General features: G+C 34.3%; 1 protein-coding gene across 1 annotated transcript in view; it reads right to left on the reverse strand.

Annotated features, from left to right (window-relative positions):
• CSMD3 (CUB and Sushi multiple domains 3) overlaps positions 1 to 19800 on the reverse strand; it is a 1224761-nt gene that overhangs the window by 142113 nt on the left and 1062848 nt on the right. The window contains exons 37-38 of the mRNA XM_015145899.3: positions 16614 to 16710; positions 13396 to 13500 (exon numbers count right to left, since the gene is read on the reverse strand). Of these exons, the coding sequence (XP_015001385.2) occupies positions 13396 to 13500; positions 16614 to 16710 (202 nt within the window). The remainder of the gene's footprint in view (positions 1 to 13395; positions 13501 to 16613; positions 16711 to 19800) is intronic.

Genomic DNA, 19800 nt, shown 5'->3' on the forward strand with positions numbered 1-19800 from the left:
TTGACTTCCTTTTATTTTGTCGTCTTAAAAAACTCTTTACAGGGCACCCATTTTTCTTAATAATGTAAAAAGATGGCATTGACATGGTTAAATTCCCAGGACCCTCCTTAGAGATGGACAAAATGGTTGGTATCATTGCTTACAAAAGTGTCTTGAATTTGAGAGAGCTTTGTTGAGAAATAGAGTTCATATTTTTAAATTTACATTTTAATTCCATTTTAATTCTTTTTTCTATATAAATTCTACTTTTCTATACTTTCATTTTTCTATAAACCTTTTGTAGTCCCTTCATATTTATTACCTTGCTTTGTACGTCTGTAACTTAGAAAAACTCCACCAATTCAATTTATTTGTGGAATATCTATAACCTCCAAAAGAAAATAGTTTGAGCAGCATGACTATAAATATTTAAAATATATGTATACAATAAATGTGCTATCATATTACGATTTTTTTCTTACTTTACAAGTAGCACCATATCCACCTTCCATACAAGTTTCACTCTTTGAAGATCTTTGAAGAATACATTTATATTGTCAGTATCATTATCATTAGAAATTAGAAAATACTTTTGGTTCCTAGATTCCACTGAAACACATGAGACCCAATTACTACAGTTAAATAAAAGCACTTATGCTGACCTTGATATAATTAAGTCAACACCTAGATGGTGAAAACAAAAAAGTCTAGGGAGTTGAAAGGTCAGCTCTCCAATTAATTAAAGCAAAACTGTTATCATGTAAGAAGTGATATTATCTAAAATGAAAAACAAAATAGAAGACCAGAAACCTGAGAATCATCCTCTACTCTTTTTCCCTCTCATCCCCAATATCTAATTGGCCATAAAGCTTTTCAATTATATCTTATTAATATCTCTTGTATCTGCTGCCATTTCATCTACACAACCACAACTACTGCCTTCAGAGTTTCCCTTGTGAACCAATGCAACAGCCTCCTCTTAAATTTATTTCCTTGGGCTTATTCTCACCATGTAATGCATAATTCACTTTCCAAAATAAAAAGGCCTCTCTAAATTTCAAAACTTACGTTACTCTAAAAATTCAAGTCCTTCAATGAGGCTACTATTTCTCCAAGAAAAAAGCCTATGCCACATTTTAAATCTATACCATTTGACTACTCCAGCTATGTGGGTATATCTCATCAGCTATAAAGGGTAGCATTTATTAAGGGTTTACTATGTACCTGGTATTGCAATAAGCACTTTATTTATTTAATTATAAAGCAATCTTTCAAATTAGAACTATGCATTATGGGTGAGATAACTTGGTTTTTAGGGAATCTCAAAATTTTCTGAGTGTCACATGGCCATCAAATGGTAGTGCCAAGACAGAAACCTGAGTCTGACTCCAGAGTAAATGCTCTTATATCTATCTGCATTCCAGGAGGTCCCTTCAAATGTCAAGCCATTTTCATATCTATCTTTAAATTCCTATTTGCCAGAATGAATTATTTTGAATTTTGATGAGGTTTTCCCTGACTCTACCACCAGTAACCCCTAATACATATGATCTCCACCTTATTTGTTCATCATCTAAATTATACAAGAACTTTTCATACTTTGGTCATTGTGAGAGTCACCTTGGGACCTTGGTAAAAATGCAAATACTTGAATGAATCTCAGATAAACTGACTTGACATTTTGGGTTGGTAGCCTCATCATCTGGAGTTTCAAAAGACTTCAAGATGATTGCAATGCACAATTATCTGAGAAGTATTGACTTACATAAACATATTAATAGTGCTTACACCATTTTGCAGCTACTATATTTGTTTGCATGTCCTTACTATTAATTAGTCTAAAAATATTTTAGGGCTGGCTGTAACACAAATTTGCAGCACCTACACCTAGAAAATGTACCTTGCATTTAACGGGTACTCAATAAATACTTGATGAATAAATGAATGGGTTTGTTCTTACATTTGAAAAGCAACATGAAGATGAAAAATAATGGGAGGAGGTTATAAGCAGGGATATAATACAGGGGTTAGGACTGATTGCTTTGGAATAAAATTATCTGAGGTGTACTCTACTACTTACTAACTTAAAAGTACCTAAGCGCTGAGATTATTCTCTATAGTTTTCCATTTGTAAAATAGGGTTAAAAATGTATCTGCCTCATGTTATTTTAAAAATTAAATAAAAATACAACAATAAAACATTTAGCAATGTGCTTGACATATACTGAGTACTTGAAAATGTTAGATTTTTAAACATATAATGATAATAACATAATGTTGTATAACCATTATTATAATTATAATAATGACAATGGAGATATTATTAGCTAGTATTAAAGAATCTAAGCAATCATTCAAATGCTTACAGTTCATAATACTCTGGTACGAATGGCTATTTACAATGTGGGTCTACCACACTTTAAAAGTAGTCATAGACAAGCCAATGTGCGCCTCAAATATTGGTACTTATCATATTATTAAATAGTCTTCTTTGCTTTTATTATTTTAAAAGGAAAAACATATTAAAGCATTTAACTCAGCTATATAGAAAACTTTACTTAAAATTTTAAACTTTTAGATTTGTTTAATGCTTGAAAAGAAGAAAAAATTTACAAAAACAAACAAAAGTAAGATTTTTCTTCCTCTAAAAAGTATAATTTTTGAAATTCAGTTCTCCTTCGTTAATAAGCAATTAACAAAAGAACATAATAGAAACTAGCACATTTGGTGCAACTAGCTTGTTAGAAGTCAGGTATTTGGTAACTATCAATAATAGACTGGATAAAGAAAATGTAGTACATATATACCATGGAATACCATGTAGCCACAAAAAAGAATGAGTTCCTGTCTTTTGCAGGGGCATGGATTAAGCTGGAAACCATAATCCTCAGCAAACTAACACAGGTACAGAAAACAAAACACCACATATTCTCACTCATGAGTTGGAGCTGAACAATGAGAACACATGGACACAGGGAGGGGAACATCACACACCAGGGCCTGTTGGGAGTCAGGGTGCAAGGGGAGGGAAAGCATTAAGATAAATACCTAATGCACGTGGGACTTAAAACCGAGATTACGGGTTGATAGGTGCAGCAAACCACCATAGCACGTGTATACCTGTGTAACAACCCTGCGCATGTATCCCAGAACTTAAAGTAAAAGAAAAACTAAAAAATAAATAAAAATCAAATAAATAGATGACAGTTTGCTGTTGGGAAGAAGAAGAAGAGGAAGAAGAAGAAGAAGAAGAAGAAGAAGAAGAAGAAGAAGAAGAAGAAGAAGAAGAAGAAGAAGAAGAAGAAGAAGAAGAGGAAGAGGAAGAGGAAGAGGAAGAGGAAGAGGAAGAGGAAGAGGAAGAGGAAGAGGAAGAAGAAGAAGAAGAAGAAGAAGAAGAAGAAGAAGAAGAAGAAGAAGAAGAAGAAGAAGAAGAAGGGGAAGAAGAAGAGGAAGAAGGAGGGGAGGAGGAGGGAGGAGGAGAAGAAGAAGGAGAAGAAGAAGGAGGAGGAGGAGAGAGGAGGGAGGAGGGAGGAGGGGAAGAAGAAGAAAAGGGAGAAGAAGAAAAAGAAGAAGAAGAAGAAGAAGAAGAAGAAGAAGAAGTCGTCGTCGTCAGGTATTTGTGTACTGAGTGATAATAGCCAAGGCATAGTCCATAGTCATACAAAGTGATCATCTTGCTCAGAAAAACATAATCATTGTTTTGTTTTGTTTTTCAGTTTTCCAGCAAATATTCATTGAGGACATAAAACCAGCAACACATTATCTTGTGTCTTATTGGAAATAAATAATGCACAACACACTACCCAAAAGTACTTTAATATTCATGCAGAGAGATAATTCAAGAATGCTAATTACAATTGTTACTTAAGCATTAGAACTGCAGAACATGGTAATACCTTGTAAATCAGAGCATGTCATTCCTCTGCTCAAATCTCCCTAATGATTTCCATTTCAACTAGAGCAAAAATAAAGTCCTTACAATGGCTTGTAAGTCCCACTTACTTTTCATCTCTCATTTAATTTCCTGCTACCTCACTTTTTCGTTCTTCATACTTCTGTTTTGTGATATTTGCTCTAGCTGTACCTTAAAACAATATCTTCACTTACCAGCAAGGCTTATTCCTGCACCACCTTCAACTGCTTGCTCAGTTGTCACCTTCTCCATAAGGTCTGCCCTGACCGCCATAGCATCCCTCTTTTTATCCCTAGCACTCCTGATTCCTCAACTCTCCATCTATTTTTTTCAATGACACATCATTTTCTAAAATGCTATATAGATTACTCCTTTATTATATTCTCACTTTTTATCTGTCTTCACCTGATAGACTGTAAACCCCAAGGGGGGAAAAGTATATTGCCTCTTTTGTTCACTAATAGGAACAATGGCTGACACACAGAATTCAGTAAATACTTGTTGAATGAATGAAGATATAGGCATTGAGACAGGTAAAAAGGAAATGATACCAGAATTCAGAGAAGAAGAGACCACTTCTGAGCTGGGTTGATTTGATCAGTGAAGTTAAAATTTAGGGTAGAAAAGGAGCAAGGATGGAGAAGATGCTCAGAAAACATGCAGCTGCCCAGATTTCCCCCGGCCTCCTACTGGGGATCTCACTGCTGTTCTCCAGCCCATGGGAGGAAGTGGGTAGAGGTGAGGGCCTAGCCCACATGGATATGGGGCATACGCTGCTGGGCAGAGAAGTGGCTGCACATGTACTGCTCCTCTGAAACAAGACTCCTTGCTGGTCTCCTTCTCTTTTTCTCCTTAAAATATTGTTAGAATGCAGAGGTCATTGATTTCTTTTGAAACAATTCCCATACAGGACACAAAATCTCAAACAGCTCCTCAGCCCTTGGCAATACTTGTGTGCAGGTGTTTCATAAGAAGCAGCACATAAGGTGCTGACATCCAATGAGCATGGGGGAGTGGCACAAGGAGCTTGTGGCACCAAGCACTGTGGCATCCCCTACACTCCAGGAATTACACTCCCTCCTAAATGTCTCCCCCAGCCCCTTGCTAACCTGACTTCCAGTCCCCAGTCTTAAGTAAAATAGGAATTATGTTTTCTCTCTTATATCTGTGATGTGTAAGATAAAAACAAATGACAAAGACTGGGCACGGTGGCTCATACCTGTAATCCCAGGACTTTGGGAGGCAGAGGCGGGCGTATTACGAGGTCAGGAGTTCGAGACCAACCGGACCAACATGGTGAAACCCTGTCTCTACTAAAAATACAAAAATTAGCTGGGCATGGTGGTGCACACTTGTAATCCCAGCTACTAGGAGGTTGAAGCAGGAGATTCACTTGAACCTGGGAGGTGGAGGTTGCAGTGAGCTGAGATCACGTGCCATTGCACTCCAGCCTGGGCGACAGAGTGAGACTCCGTCTCATAAATAAACCAATAAATAAATAAATACACACACTCACAAATTACAGTCCCAAAGACAGAAATTAATCTGCAATGAACAAGGTGGAAGAAAGGAAGAATGAGGACTACCTGATAACAACATACAAAAACAAACACAGGCTAAAACAAAAAACAAGAACACTGATGTAGTTGAATAAAAGGTTCACAAATAAAAATAATCCATACACACACACGCACACACACAATTCAGAGTAGAACATAAGAGTTAAGAGTCTTATAGCGAGAAAAAAAAAAGAGAAGTAGAGCATGTCAAGTGGAGGAAATGAATTGCGAAAGGAGTAGAGAGAGGAAAGGTATGTTACATCTAAAAACAAATGCTTAATTTGATTAAGTGGGGGAATATTACAAAATTCATGTGTGAAAAATGAAGCATTAAGAAATCAGTGTTGGAATAAGAGGCTAAAGAATGTTGCCTTTATTTAGTAGATAGGAAGGTAATGATATGAAATGATCAAATATCTAGAAATATTATTAAGACCAAGGTGTAGAAAGGGTTGAGTGGAAGGAACAATAGGTTTGTCTGATATAAATGATAATAGTGATAACAGAAATATTAAAGATCAGGCATTCTAAAGTTAAAATGCCATTATCTCAGGTTCAAGAAGGAAACGATCACTAAATGATTAAAAAATCAGCCTATCTGGCCAGGCGCGTTGGCTCATGCCTGTAATCTTAGCACTTTGGGAGGCCATAGTGGGTGGATTGCCTGAGTACAGGAGTTCAAGACCAGCCTGGTCAACACGGTGAAACCCCATCTCTAGTAAAATATAAAAAATTAGTCAGGCATGGCAGCATGACATGTAGTCCCAGCTACTCGGGAGGCTGAGGCAGGAGAACTGCTTGACCCTGAGAGGTGGAGGTTGTAGTGAGCTGAGATAGTGCCATTGCACTCCAGCCTGGGCAACAGAGTGAGACTATGTCTCCAAAAATAAAAAAAATAAATAAATAAGATAAATAAATAAATAAAAATAAATCAGCCTATCCGCCAGCATTTACCTTTTAAGTAAATCAAAAGCAGGGCATATCTGTGTAGTAACTCTGCCACCAGAAAATATATATATATACACACACAAATATATATATATATACACACACTCACACACACACACACACACACAAAATATATATATATATATATATATATATATATTTTTTTTTTTTTTTTTTTTCTGAAAACCTCATGAGTAGAAAAATCAGATGGAGAGAACACTCACTTGCTGGGAAGAATCTCAGCCAAATTTCCATTTACTAAGAAAGAACACCTGCCATGTTTCCTGAAACCTTCACTATTTAAAATACTCCTTTAGGAATATAGTAAGAGTCTACTTTCTTGGATGAAAAATATAAACACTATCCTTTTTTATAGAAAACCTTAAAGTGTTCTGCATCTGTTCCTGGTATTCATAGTGTGATTATAGACTGTGATTTCCCCATTGTGATTCTTCCCTTATGTTACCCAGTGGGCAGAACTTTTATCTTAGAGACTGTCACAAATGAAATACCCAAAGATGTGCAGTGACATAGGTGTCTCCTTCATAGAAAAAAGTTAATATACCTACCCTGTTTACACACACACACCACTCACACCCAATGTCATTTTTACCCAGTACCCAGTTGTTTAAGTATTTTGCTTATATCAAGTATCTAAAATTAGGTATTTAAAAAAAAAAATTTAGTCCTTATTTACATGCATTAAAAAACACAGTTTTCTCTTTCAGAGGCTGTATATCTCAGCCAGTATTTTGAGATGCCTCTAAATACACAGGGAGTTCTTCAAAATTTCTGTATCTAGTTATCGAAATCTGCCTTCACAAATGAACAGATTCTTGAATTATCACAAAATAGATGTTTCTCCACTAAGAGAAGGCTACCTTTTTTGAAACTTGACAGAAATTAAGATGCTCTTTCCATAAGCAAAATACATTATTTTGGTGAAAAAAAATCCATGGTGCTTGGGTAGAGGGCACTGTATTCTCTGGAGTTTCTGGGAATAATAGTCTCCAGTGTGCAACTGAGTGAACAGTCAGTCTTTCTGGTTGCCCGACTGGATATTGTTCTACACCACAGCTGCTCTATGTAGCACTTCATCCACCAAACACATTTTAACTGTTATTCAATCTGTTCTTAACAATGCAGTCAAAAATGCTGCCATGGCTTGTTTTATACGTTTGTCCTTAAAGACCAGAGCAGAATTTATTAGTCTTTTTAGTACTGTAAAGTAATACTTAGTCTTTAAATTTTCTTGTTCAATCTTCCACCATTCTCCTGAATTTAAACTCAGTACTTAGCAAATATTATGTTAATGTCCTTCCTGATTAGACAACAGAATTGCAAACAAGAAACATACTCTAAAATTTTAAAAATTAATTGAAAGAATGTTAGTTGTCCTTTGGCACTGATTTCCCCACTGTCAACTAAATGTATCTTTTTCTCACCTGTCTTTATCAGTCCCTCTCCCCTATTACCTCTCTTTTTCCATATTCTGTAACTCTCTTTTTCACATCTATTTCTCTGTATCCTTTCAGTTTTCTATTATAATTATAATTTTAATTTAGGGTCACTGACTTTGTGTAAAAATAGCACATGCAACTGTAGTATTTTTATGTGACCAATGTAGTCAAGTATACCATTAGTAAGGTATTTATTAAATTTCTTCAAAAAAGAAAGGTCTTTGTCTACATGGAGAGTTAACTTCTGCTAAATTATGATTTGATAAAATTATTTTTCTATACCTTTAAAGGCTTTTTGTGGTGCTATTTTAAATTATATTTACTTTAATTCAGGAAGTTTTCAAATAATAATGATCCAATTAAAAGGAAGCATTCAGCAAATGTTTTGATATCTTAGTTAAGGCCTATCAACACAATGCTTTAAAAAGTTGCTGACTATAATATCATCTTCTAATAGGTTGCCACTTTGTGGTTTTTGAAAAATACAGTTAACACATTTCATAGATTGCATAAATATCCTGCTCTATGTTTTGTTTGCATATTTTTCTCTTAGGTGAAGAATCTAGATAGCTAATGACTCTTAAGAAGTATCTAGGGATCATCTTGAACCCAAAGCATCGCTTTACGAACATTTAAATTACGTGAATTCAAACTAATAGATTAAATGCCATTCACTTTGAATAGCCTCTGGACTATTAGGAGAGTTGGTAGTGTTATTATTTAAAGCAACTGCACATAAAATATACCAACGCATCATTTGTTCTTATGCTCATTCATTACCAATAGTAAATTCTCACATTTTTTAGTTTGATTCAGATAATTAATTTAGAGGACAGTGGCTTTCTTTGCTCATTTTATAGAAATAACAAGTTGTAATTTAATTGGGTAAACAGTCACAAATACAGTACAGGGAAAAACATATACCATGTAATAAAGTTTTCACTCAATTAGAAAAGAGATTTGTCTCATTCATCTCCCAATTTCCCTACAGTTCTAAGCAGAGTGCACTTCACATAAGCACTCAATGTTACTTTCTAAATTAAAGATCATGATTTAAAATGCTTAAATTATAACTAGTATGTCTTTCCTGTCAAAGATGTTGGTTTCCAAGACCTAAAATTGTGAGATTTAATGTGAGTAGTTATTGATTTCCCTTAGGAAGAGCAGTCAAACTTGTAATTCTCTGTTCTAAAAGGCAAGACACAATGTACTATTAGCATCTATTATGTGTTAATTAGGATATAGCTCAATTTATCTCATTTATTAAAAATAAGAATTTCTAACCAAAAGAACAGTTTAAAAAATATTATATATAGCTATATCATCTTGTTAAATATTAGTGATCATATATTATACAAATAAAGGATTTTTGCATTCAGCAATATATTTTAGAAATGCAAAAGTTGTCCACAAGAGACTTTTTAAAGTTTCTTCAATTTACTTGTGGTTTACAATAATTTAATGGTCTGCATCATGAAGAACTATCAAAACATATCCTGCTTTTGACCTGCGGCACCTATAACAAAGTCACATTTCTCATTATGACGTCTTACACCTTTCAGGAGTAGTCTTGCCTATATAAGCAGCCTTAGTTACTGCCACTGCATCATATCTTATGTACCATTCCTACTGAAATAGTTTGAATTTTTCCTAATGCGGCATATTTAATAGCTGTCTGAATGTGAGATTTCCTCTGCTGAATCTATCCACTCCTTGCTTAACTGTAAAACTCCTTATTTTTTAAGACTCACCCCAAGTGTCACCTCCTGTTTGAAGTATTCCCTGAATTTCCTAAATGGAGATGGTTATTTATTGCTTTTGGGTGATCTACCACAAATATATCTATTACTGTATTCAAAGCACTGTAATATTGCTTTATCTTTGTGAATCTTCTACAAGACTCTTCAAAGAAAGATACTGTGACATGTCTATCTTCACATTTTTTATGTCGAGCATAATGCCTGACATATGGTAGGTGTTCAAAATATTTGTCGGCTGAATAAAGAATGAATGAATAAATTTTGTTTTATGGATTTGTCATGTATTTGCATTACAGTGATACATTTATTGTATCTGAAGTTAGCAATAACTGAAAAGTAAACTTCATTATAAAACCAAAAACATGTAAAAAATCATTTAAATATTATTTACTTAGCACATGCTTATCAATTGCAGCTGCTGTTCCCTCCCACTGAGAGTTTCATGTCTATCAAAACTTCAATTTAGGTCATGGTGTTTCAGTGTGGAACTAAGTGGCCTGAATGAGATGATGTTGAAAGATTTTGTCTTCTTTGCATTTTAAGTAGAGAGTAAGAAAACCCATAGTTACCCAAACACTCACCTAATTACATTTGTGATGATTTTATGTATGAAATGACACATTGCTTCATATATGTGTTTAATAGGGGAACTAATCTATTTTTATGATAGAAAGTTTTGCAGGAATTTGGGAGATGAATGTACATTTTCTATGTCAGGAGTAGTCACTTTAATTCCAATTTTAAAATCTCTACAGGATCTAGTTCCTTTTTCTCAATTTAAAAATACTTATAATTAAAAAGTAGGCATTGCAATTGGTGCCACAGATATTAAAAGAGTAAGAGACTGCTATGAACAATTACACACCAAAAATTAGAATAACTCAGAAAAATGAAAAAAAAAATTCCTAGAAATATAAAAGTTACCAAGACTAAATTTTAAGGAAACAGAAAATCTACATGAACCAGTAACTAGTAAAAGGATTGAATCAGTTAAAAAAGTCCTCCCAACAAAGAAAGGCACAGCACCAGATGGCTACACTGGTGAATTCTACCTTACACTTAAAAAATTAACATCAATCCTTCTCAAATTCTTCAAAAAAAATTGAAGAGGGGAAAATATGTCCAAACTTTTTTATTGCAGTCAGCCCTGCCCTAATAGCAAAGCCAAAGACACCACAAGAAAAGAAAACTATAGTCCAATATCCCTTCTGAACATGGATGCAAAAATCCTCAACAACATGATAGTAAGCCAAATCTAGCAGCATGTTAAAAAAAAAAAAAAATCATATACCGCAACCAAGAGGAATTTATTCCTGGAATGTAACAATGGTCAAATGTACACAAATCAATAAACGTAATATATCACATTAACAGAGTGAAGAATACAAGTCACATGATTGTATCAATGAATGCAAAAGAAAAGTATTTAAATGTATTTGACACCATTTCATTATTAAAAACTCTCAAAAAAAAAACTAGGTGTATAAGAAATTTACCTCAACATAATAAAGACCACATATGAAAAGCCCATAACTATCATCATACTCAATGGTAAAAAACAAAAAGCTTTTTCTTTATAATCAGGAAAAAGGTAAGGATATTCTCTCCACTTCTAATCAAAATACTACCGGAAGTCCTAGACAGAGGAATTAGGCAAGAAATAGAAATAAAAGGCATCCAAGTCAAAAAGGAATAATTAAAATTGTCCCTGTCTGCAGATGATAAAATCCTAAATGCGGAACAACATAAAGACTCCATGGACCACACTGAGATGTCATCTTGCCCCAGGTAAAGTGGATATTATCAAGCAACCAAAAAAAAAAAAAAAAAAGGAGAAAAGGTAACTCTTATACATTCTTGGTGGGAATGTAAATTGGTCAAGGCATTATAAACAATAGTAGGGAGGTTTCGTTAAAAAATGGAAAATAGAACTATATAAGATCCAGCAATCCCACTGCTGGTTATATATCCAAAAGAAAGAAAATTGGTATATCAAAGGGATACCTGCACTCTCGTGTTTATTGCAGCAGTATTCACAATAGCCAATATATGGAATCAACCTGTGTCCATCAGTGCATGAATGGGTAAGGAAAATATGGTATATATGACAATGGAGTACTATTCAGCCATAAAATTGAAATCCTGTTATTTGCAGCAACATGACTGGAACTAGAGGATGTTATGTTAAGTGAAATGAGCCAGGCATAAAAAATGGATATTGCATATTCTCACATATCACACGTATGTGTAAGCTAAAAAAGTTGATCTCATGGAGGTAGAGAGTAGAATGATGGTTACCAGAGGCTGAAATGGATGACTTGGAAGGCAAGGAAGAAGAGAGATTGGTTAATGGGTTCAAAAATACAGTTAGAAAGAAAGAATAAATTCTGATGTTTGATAAGCAGGGTGACGAGTTAATGATAATTTATTGTATACTTTAAAATAATGAGAAGATTTGAAATGTTCCCAACATAAATAAATGATAAATGATTGAGGTTATGAATGATAATTCAATTACCCTGTTTTGATCACTACACATTGTATACATGTACAAAAATATCACATGTATCCCAGAAATATGAATAATCATTATTTATCAGTAATATTGAGGAGACTCCATTAAAAAAAAAAAAACTGTTAGAACTAGTAAGTGAATCCATGAAGTTGCAAGATACAAAATTAACATACAAAGAATCAGCTGCATTTCGAGACCAGCCTAATCAACATGGTGAAACTACGTCTGTACTGAAAATATAAATGAGCTGGGTGTGGTGTAGAGTGCCTGTAATCCCAGTTACTTGGGAGGCTGAGGCAAAAGAATCACTTGAACCCAGGAGGTGGAGGTTGCAGTGAGCCAGGATCATGCCATTCCATTCGAGCCGGGGCAACAAGAACGAAACTCCTTCTCAAAAAAAAAAAAAAAAGAAAGCTACAAAATGGCTACTAGAAAAATTACAGAAGACACACAAATAAATAGAAATACATCCCATTTTTATGGATTGGAATATTTAATAATGTTAAAATGTCCATACTACACAAAACAACCTACAGATTCAATTTGATGCTTATCAAAATCTGTGACATGTTTTTCCACAAATAAAGTACTAACATGCATATGGAACCACAAAAGATCTTGAACAGCCAAAGAATTCTGGAGCAAGAAGAACAAAAGTGCTGGGGTCCTACTTCTTGATTATATATTACAAAGATAGAGTTACCAAAACAGTGTAGTACTGGATAAAAACAGATATAAAGACCAGGAGGTGATGAACCTGGAGGACATTACACAGTAAAAGAAACCAATCACAGGAGGATAAATACTTCATGATTCCACTTCCATGGCAAATCTAAAATAGTCAGACCCAAAGAAGTGGAGTAGAATGGTGGTTGTCAGGGGATAGGGAAAGGGGGAAATGAAGAGCTGTGGTTCAATGGGTATAAAGTTTCAGTTATGCAAGATGAGTAAGTGCTAGAGATCTGTTGCATAATATTGGACTTACAGTTAATACAATATTGCACACTTAAACATTTGTTGAAAAGGTAGATTTCACATTAATTATTCTTAATAACAAAAAAAAACTTGTAAATTCTTGTGAAATCATTAAAACTTTATCCATATAATTTTGTAATTGAATTGAAGTAATACTTCAAAATTTTAATAAGACAGTGTTTTATTTGAGAAAGTTGCTATAATATATACATACTCACAAAAATATTTTTTAATTAATATAAACTTGTTCTTAACCTTTTTGAATGGCACATGATATTATTTTTACCTGTGTATTCAAGATGAAATCCTGCAGCAGAAACACTGATGTCTGATTGAAAATTTAGATATAGATTATTAGACGTACTATTCAAAAGATGGGGTATTGTTGTTCCTGAAATGATATATGAGAAGGCAAGTCAATGGCCATATAATAAGTACTATAATAAAATTAAGTAAGTTTACTAATCAGTCAATAGATTACCACTAAAAATATGCATTAATCAAGTTGTTTTTCAAAAAAAAAAATAGTAGAAATATTTTTCTCACAATCCTCTTTCAATATACTGTTCCTATTTCCAAGAAGACAGACCACTTGAGATGGCTTTAGATTGCTTCCTAAAAATGGGTAGGAGCAAAAAGAGCTGGTGAAAGTTAAAGCTATATGTTTGACATGTTCACCGAAAAAAAAGTTGAATTTCATGTGGATTTCAGTATTCTGTGCATGAGCTGATAATAAACAATAAATACATATATATGTAAAGTTAATCTTGTTAGAAACATGAATGTTTGCAATGATCATGTTCAAAGAGGTTATTACTGTGTATTCTCTCTGTTTTCCAATATGTTTTTTGAAGACTGTGCTATACCAGAGGCTTCTGATTTTCAAAGTGATAACCAGTTTTAACTGCCTGTATGTCACCAGATTTGTGAACTAATTAAAAAGAAACACAAAATATGAATAGAACAGTTTGCAAACTAAAAAGGAATAAAAATAAACTTAATTTTGAACTTTGTACGTGATTTTTATAGTATAGTAACAACTTTTTATGAGTCAGATAATATAGTCATTGATTGACTTTTAATAATGAATTAAAGTTAGACAGCTAGATAGATAGATTATTCTATACTAGGTCAAGTGCCTTAATGTTTCTTAAACTCTGACAGCAAAGCTGGTAGTCAGCTTTCAAAAAAATTCCAGTTATGAACTACTGTTACTCTTGTCTTTCAGCAAATGCATTATAATGATATTTTTCTGGACTTCTGAAGGAGACCAAATTTATTTTATTAAGTTATTGAGTTTGAAAATATAAAGTATCTGCTTGAAACAATTATTTCTTGAGTTTGCTATTGAGCAAATAGTTTAAGATTTTTGACTCCAACTCTAGCAGTTTCAAATGGCAAGCATGAAAATAAGTAAGCGTTAATTCTACATTTTAAGACAAAGTTCAACAAGCATATGAGTTGAGATCATTAAAAACATTTCTTTGTAAGTAACTGGTTTCTTTACATTTGCTTTGCACAACTTTGTGGACCTCACTCCTGATGTCTTCTATGAAAGAACAGAAAAAATTTATTACAGAGCACACACTTGCTTTTTTTCTGACCATAGTGTGATAACGGCAACCGCTGAAGACAGGAATAAACAGAAACTTAAAAGGTCATTTCACCTGCCTTAAGTCTCTTAGAGGATCTTACTGATTAAGAGCTCTAGTTCTGGAGTCACACCAGCTGGGTCCCAATCTCATTCTAACATTAGTTGTACAACCTCAGGCAACTTAATCTCTCTAAGCCTCCATTACCTACCAGGTTTGCTAGAAAGATCAAATAAGGAAATGCATGGCAAATGTCACACAGAACTAGCACTTAGTGATCAACAGGTGTTATTTATCACTTATATTATCATTATATTATTATTTTTAAAGTATTACAGATGGGTGTGGTGGCTCATGTAATAATCACGGGATTACAATCCCAGCTAATCAGGAGGCTGTAAGACAGGTGGATCTCTTGAGACCACAAGTTGGAAATCAGCCTGGGAAACACAGCAAGACCTCAGCTCTAAAAAAACAAAATAAAATAAAAATTAATTGAGGTTGTGGCATGTGACTGTAGTCCCAGCAACTCAGGAAGTTGAAGCAGATAGGTCACTTGAGCCCAAGAACTTAAGGCTGCAGTGAGCTATGATTGCACCACTGCACTCCAGCCTGGGCAATAGAGCCAGACCCTGTCTCTAAAAATGCACACACAAAAATTAATAATGATACTAATAAAGTATTACCCCCAACCTATTATAAATAAAAGTATACTAAAATTGTGTGGGATTTTTCTAAGACTTCTATCTAAATCTATATTGTTCATGCCTAAATCAAATCACTCCTGCTCCAGATATTTCTTTCTTTTCCTCATTGGTTCTGATAAATAATGGGTTCCACTACTCCATTTAAAAATCTCTTAAAAGCTTAGTCATTCAAATTTATTTCAGTATATCTGAATTGAATAAGCTAATCTGTTAGCTATGTTTATATTTCTAGAGTTTAAAAACTATAATAGTAAAAAATTAACAAAGTAAAACTTTTTATTTCAACTTATATATGCAAAAGCTTTTAAATTATTGCATAAATTACCTTTTAAACCTCAATAAATCTGGCCGGGTATTGTGGCTCACACCTGTAATCTCAGCAGGTGTGATCACCTGCTCGCCAAGGCAGGTGGATCACCTGAAGGCAGAAGTTCAAGACCTGCCTGGCCAACATAGTGAAACCCCGTCTCTCCCAAAAAATATAAAACTTAGCTGGGTATGGTGATGCACGTCTGTAATCCCAGCTACTCTGGAGGCTGAGACAGGATAATCGCTCGGACCCAGGAGGCAGGGGTTGCAGTGAGCTGAGATCTCACCACTGCACTCCAGCCTGGGAGACAGAGCGAGACTACATCTCAAAAAATAACAACCTTAATAAATCTAACAGATTTTAAAAGCAAGTCCACATCTTACATAAAAAATAAGACTTTTATTTTGTTTCTTTCTGGTCTTGTTACACATGTATATACTAATTTTATACAATTTTATTCATTTCATAGAAATAATTCTGTATTCTCTTTATTCTCACCTAACAGTACCTTGTAGCATTCACCTGGCTATTTTCATGACTTCATAGCACACAATTCAAAGCACAGTGTAATTTTTTAATTATTATTGCTCATCCTTTTAAGGAAAAGAGCATACATACTATTCCTGAACCCCAACTCAGCTGAAAATATTATCAGTAATATAAAAGCATCAATAAATAATTAGACAAATATATAAAGAATTAAAAATATAATAAGGTTTTGAATATCAATATTGATATCATCTTTAAATCTTTTAAACTTCAGTCCTTGTATCTTTGTGTATAGTTTGTAAAAAGCAAATTAAAACCACCAAGTAAGAGTTGTAGGTAGCTCTTTAATTTTGTTTATATTCTTAATTATACTTGTATTTTAATTAAGCTCAGCTCTCTTATTTACCTGAATAGCTTCCAAGTCTTGGAGCATTGTTGTCTCCCCCATCATAAAAGTCCAGAGAATCCCAATTATGTTCTGTGGCAAAGCTAACAACTTGTACCTGTGAAATAATAATTACAGGTAAGAATAGACATTTCTAACCAGATACACATAACTATAGTCCACCAATCTCCCTTGGAAAAGAGAGTTCAAATCCTGGACCACATAACTGTGGCCCCTCATAGAAGGTTTTTAACAGAACTGATTTTTTTCCATTATTGTACTGGCTTACACGAGCTGATTTTTACACAGAAAAGCCTTTGAAGCACCTACCAACGTTCACTATGGGTATAACCAGAGTAATGTCTGTCACTATCTCAGAACATTCTCTTTTCAAAAGCTTTGAGCTAATCTAATGACTCAGTGCCTGGAATCTCAATTCATTTTCAAAACAATTGGTTAATTTTTATGTATATGTCATTGATTTGAGTTTCCTAGTTTTCTTGTAGCTATTAGGAAAAACCAGATTTGTGGTCTACAAGTCTATAGGAGCTTATAATAAACCTTTTTAAAACCAAGTTTATTTCTGGATACTTTTAAATTATCCTTTCCTTGCATAAACTTTGCTCAATGTCTTCTCTTCCTTTATTTAAAAAAATTTAACATGCATAATTTTAACAAGTCTCAGTATGGATGAGAAAAAATGGCATTTTGTAATTAATTCAAATGCATGTTTAAAAATTTATTTTAATGAATAGAGTTATAGCAACTAATTCACAGTTGAAGGTCCTTAAAGTTGAGAAGGGAAATATTGGGGAGATTTAATTCTCTCCTATCTATTAAATTTTATTTAAAGAAAGAGGCATGTGTTACTTTATTGCACATCACTTGGCACAGCTTGAGTTTTTGCAAGAACCCACAGGACCCTCACAACTGTGGATACTATTTTGCTATTTCTTTATTAATTTTTTTGTAGTTTTAGAGGAAGGAAAGGAATAACTTTATTAAAAGTTTTTTTTAAGCTAAAATCTGTTAAAAATGTAGGCACTGTACTCATTCACTAAATAATTACAACAATTTCACTCATTAAAAATTTATTATCTGCAAAATAGCCCATCATTATTCTTCCATACAAGTGAATATTGGTGCCTGTTTCCAGGGGTGAGTGCCACATGGCAATAGATACCCTGCCTGTAGGATTGGCATCAGGCCCAATGGCAATGTTCTAAGACAGGAAGAAGACCAGAAGTAAAGCTGTATAATTGTAATATAACTGCTACCTCCTTAAACAATTATAAATTCCCTCTTCATGTCTAAAATTTCCTTTCCTTCAGTTCAGGGGAAGAAAATACTGCATTCAGCTTTTTAAAAAATGTGAAGATTCACGCAGGAGTTGACATTTGAGCTAAGCTAAAGATATTGAGCTGAAGGAAATTATTGAGTGTCTAACAATGTAAAAGGAATCAAACCATGAGCTAGATTTAGTGGACCATGAGTAATCTTATTTAGCCACAGGGGAGGGTATTTACATAAGAAGAAATACACATGCAAAGTTAGAGAAATAATAAAAAGTTCAAAAGAGTAGAGCTTAGTAGCTAAATACAAGAGAACTTAGAATCAAAGAGCCTAGGTTTGCAACTTCCTGGCTCCTTCTCCTCATTGGCATGCCACTAAAGGAAAGTTGTTCATCTTTCTGTACTTCAGATTATTTAAATAAATTATTGTCATAAGGGTATCTAATACATAGATTCATTATAAAAATTAAATTAGTTAATTCGTATAAGGTGCCCAGCATGTAGTAACGACTCAATAAATCTTAGCTAAGAGGAAGATTAGGGGAGAAACTCAATAAAAAACTAAACACCAGCATAGTAACTATGCACTTCAAGACACAGTGACACCTTCAGTTTTCCAATGAAGGTTTCAGAAGTCGGAGGAAGAACATGATTAGGACTGTGCTCTAGGTACAGCACTGCGTTGGGTGAAGAAAGTAAATGTGAAAAGACAATTTCAATATCTATTTCAGTAATATTTCAATATGTATTGCAGTAAAAAACAATGAGAGACTGAAGTGTATTGGAGGCAAGTTTAGTAAAAATGGGAATCCAGATATTACACGTGTTGCTGTAGAGAAAGTTATTAAATTTTGTGTGATTCGCATAGGGGAGGAAGTGAAAGGAAAATTTTGAGAAAAATTTATTTTCTTTTCTGAATTATTGAGAGTAGTGGGGTAACAAGAGCAAAAATGTAGACATCTCCAGGAAAATCTATTACCTAGGAGGGAGAAAGAAAGTCAGTTTACTTCTGGATACATATGTCTAGTGTATATAGCTGAATAATGCCTTCTGAAGATATTAGGTTCTGATCTCTGGAACCTCTAAATATTACCGTATATGGAAAAGGGTCTTTCAGATGAGCTTAATTTAAGAATCTTGAGAGAGGGGAAAAGAGGCAGAGGGAGACTCGACACTCATAGAAGAGAAGACAATGTGACCACGGAGGCAGAAATTGGAGTGATGTGGCCAGAATCCAAGGAATTCCAGCAGCCACTAGAAGCTGGAAAAAAATAAGGAAGAGATTCTCTCATTCTTGTCCCTGAAGTGGTCAGGGACAAGGTAGGAGAGGTTCTGCCAGGATCTCAATTTCAGTGCAGTAAAGTTGATTTTGGACTTCTGGCCTCCACGGCTATGAGGAAAAAAATAAAATAAAACTGTTGTTTGTAATTATAAAACTCATGGTAATTTGTTACAGCAGCCAGAGAGCTGTAATATAATTTGCCACTGGGATTTGAGGTACATTGTGAATGTAGTTTGGCATAATAAAAATATAGAGTGTAGAAGAAGAATTTGGCCAGAAGGACTAGCAGACAATGCTATGAGATTTGTTAAGGGACTCAAATAAATGATTGAGTACTCATTATGACAGAAGACACGTGAAAGCTAACTAAAGATTTTTTTTTTCTTTTTTTGAGACAGAGTCTTGCTCTGTCTCCCAGTCTGCAGTGCAGTGGCGCGATCTCCACTCACTGCAAGCTCCACCTCCCGGGTTCACTTCATTCTCCTGCCTCAGCCTCCCAAGTAGCTGGGACTACAGGTGCCCGCCACCACGCCCGGCTAATTTTTTTGTATTTTAGTAGAGACGGGGTTTCACTATGTTAGCCAGGATGGTCTTGCTCTCCTGACCTCGTGATCGGCCCGCCTCGGCCTCCCAA

Source organism: Macaca mulatta, chromosome 8 (assembly GCF_049350105.2).
Source record: "Macaca mulatta isolate MMU2019108-1 chromosome 8, T2T-MMU8v2.0, whole genome shotgun sequence".
Lineage (NCBI taxonomy): Eukaryota > Metazoa > Chordata > Mammalia > Primates > Cercopithecidae > Macaca > Macaca mulatta.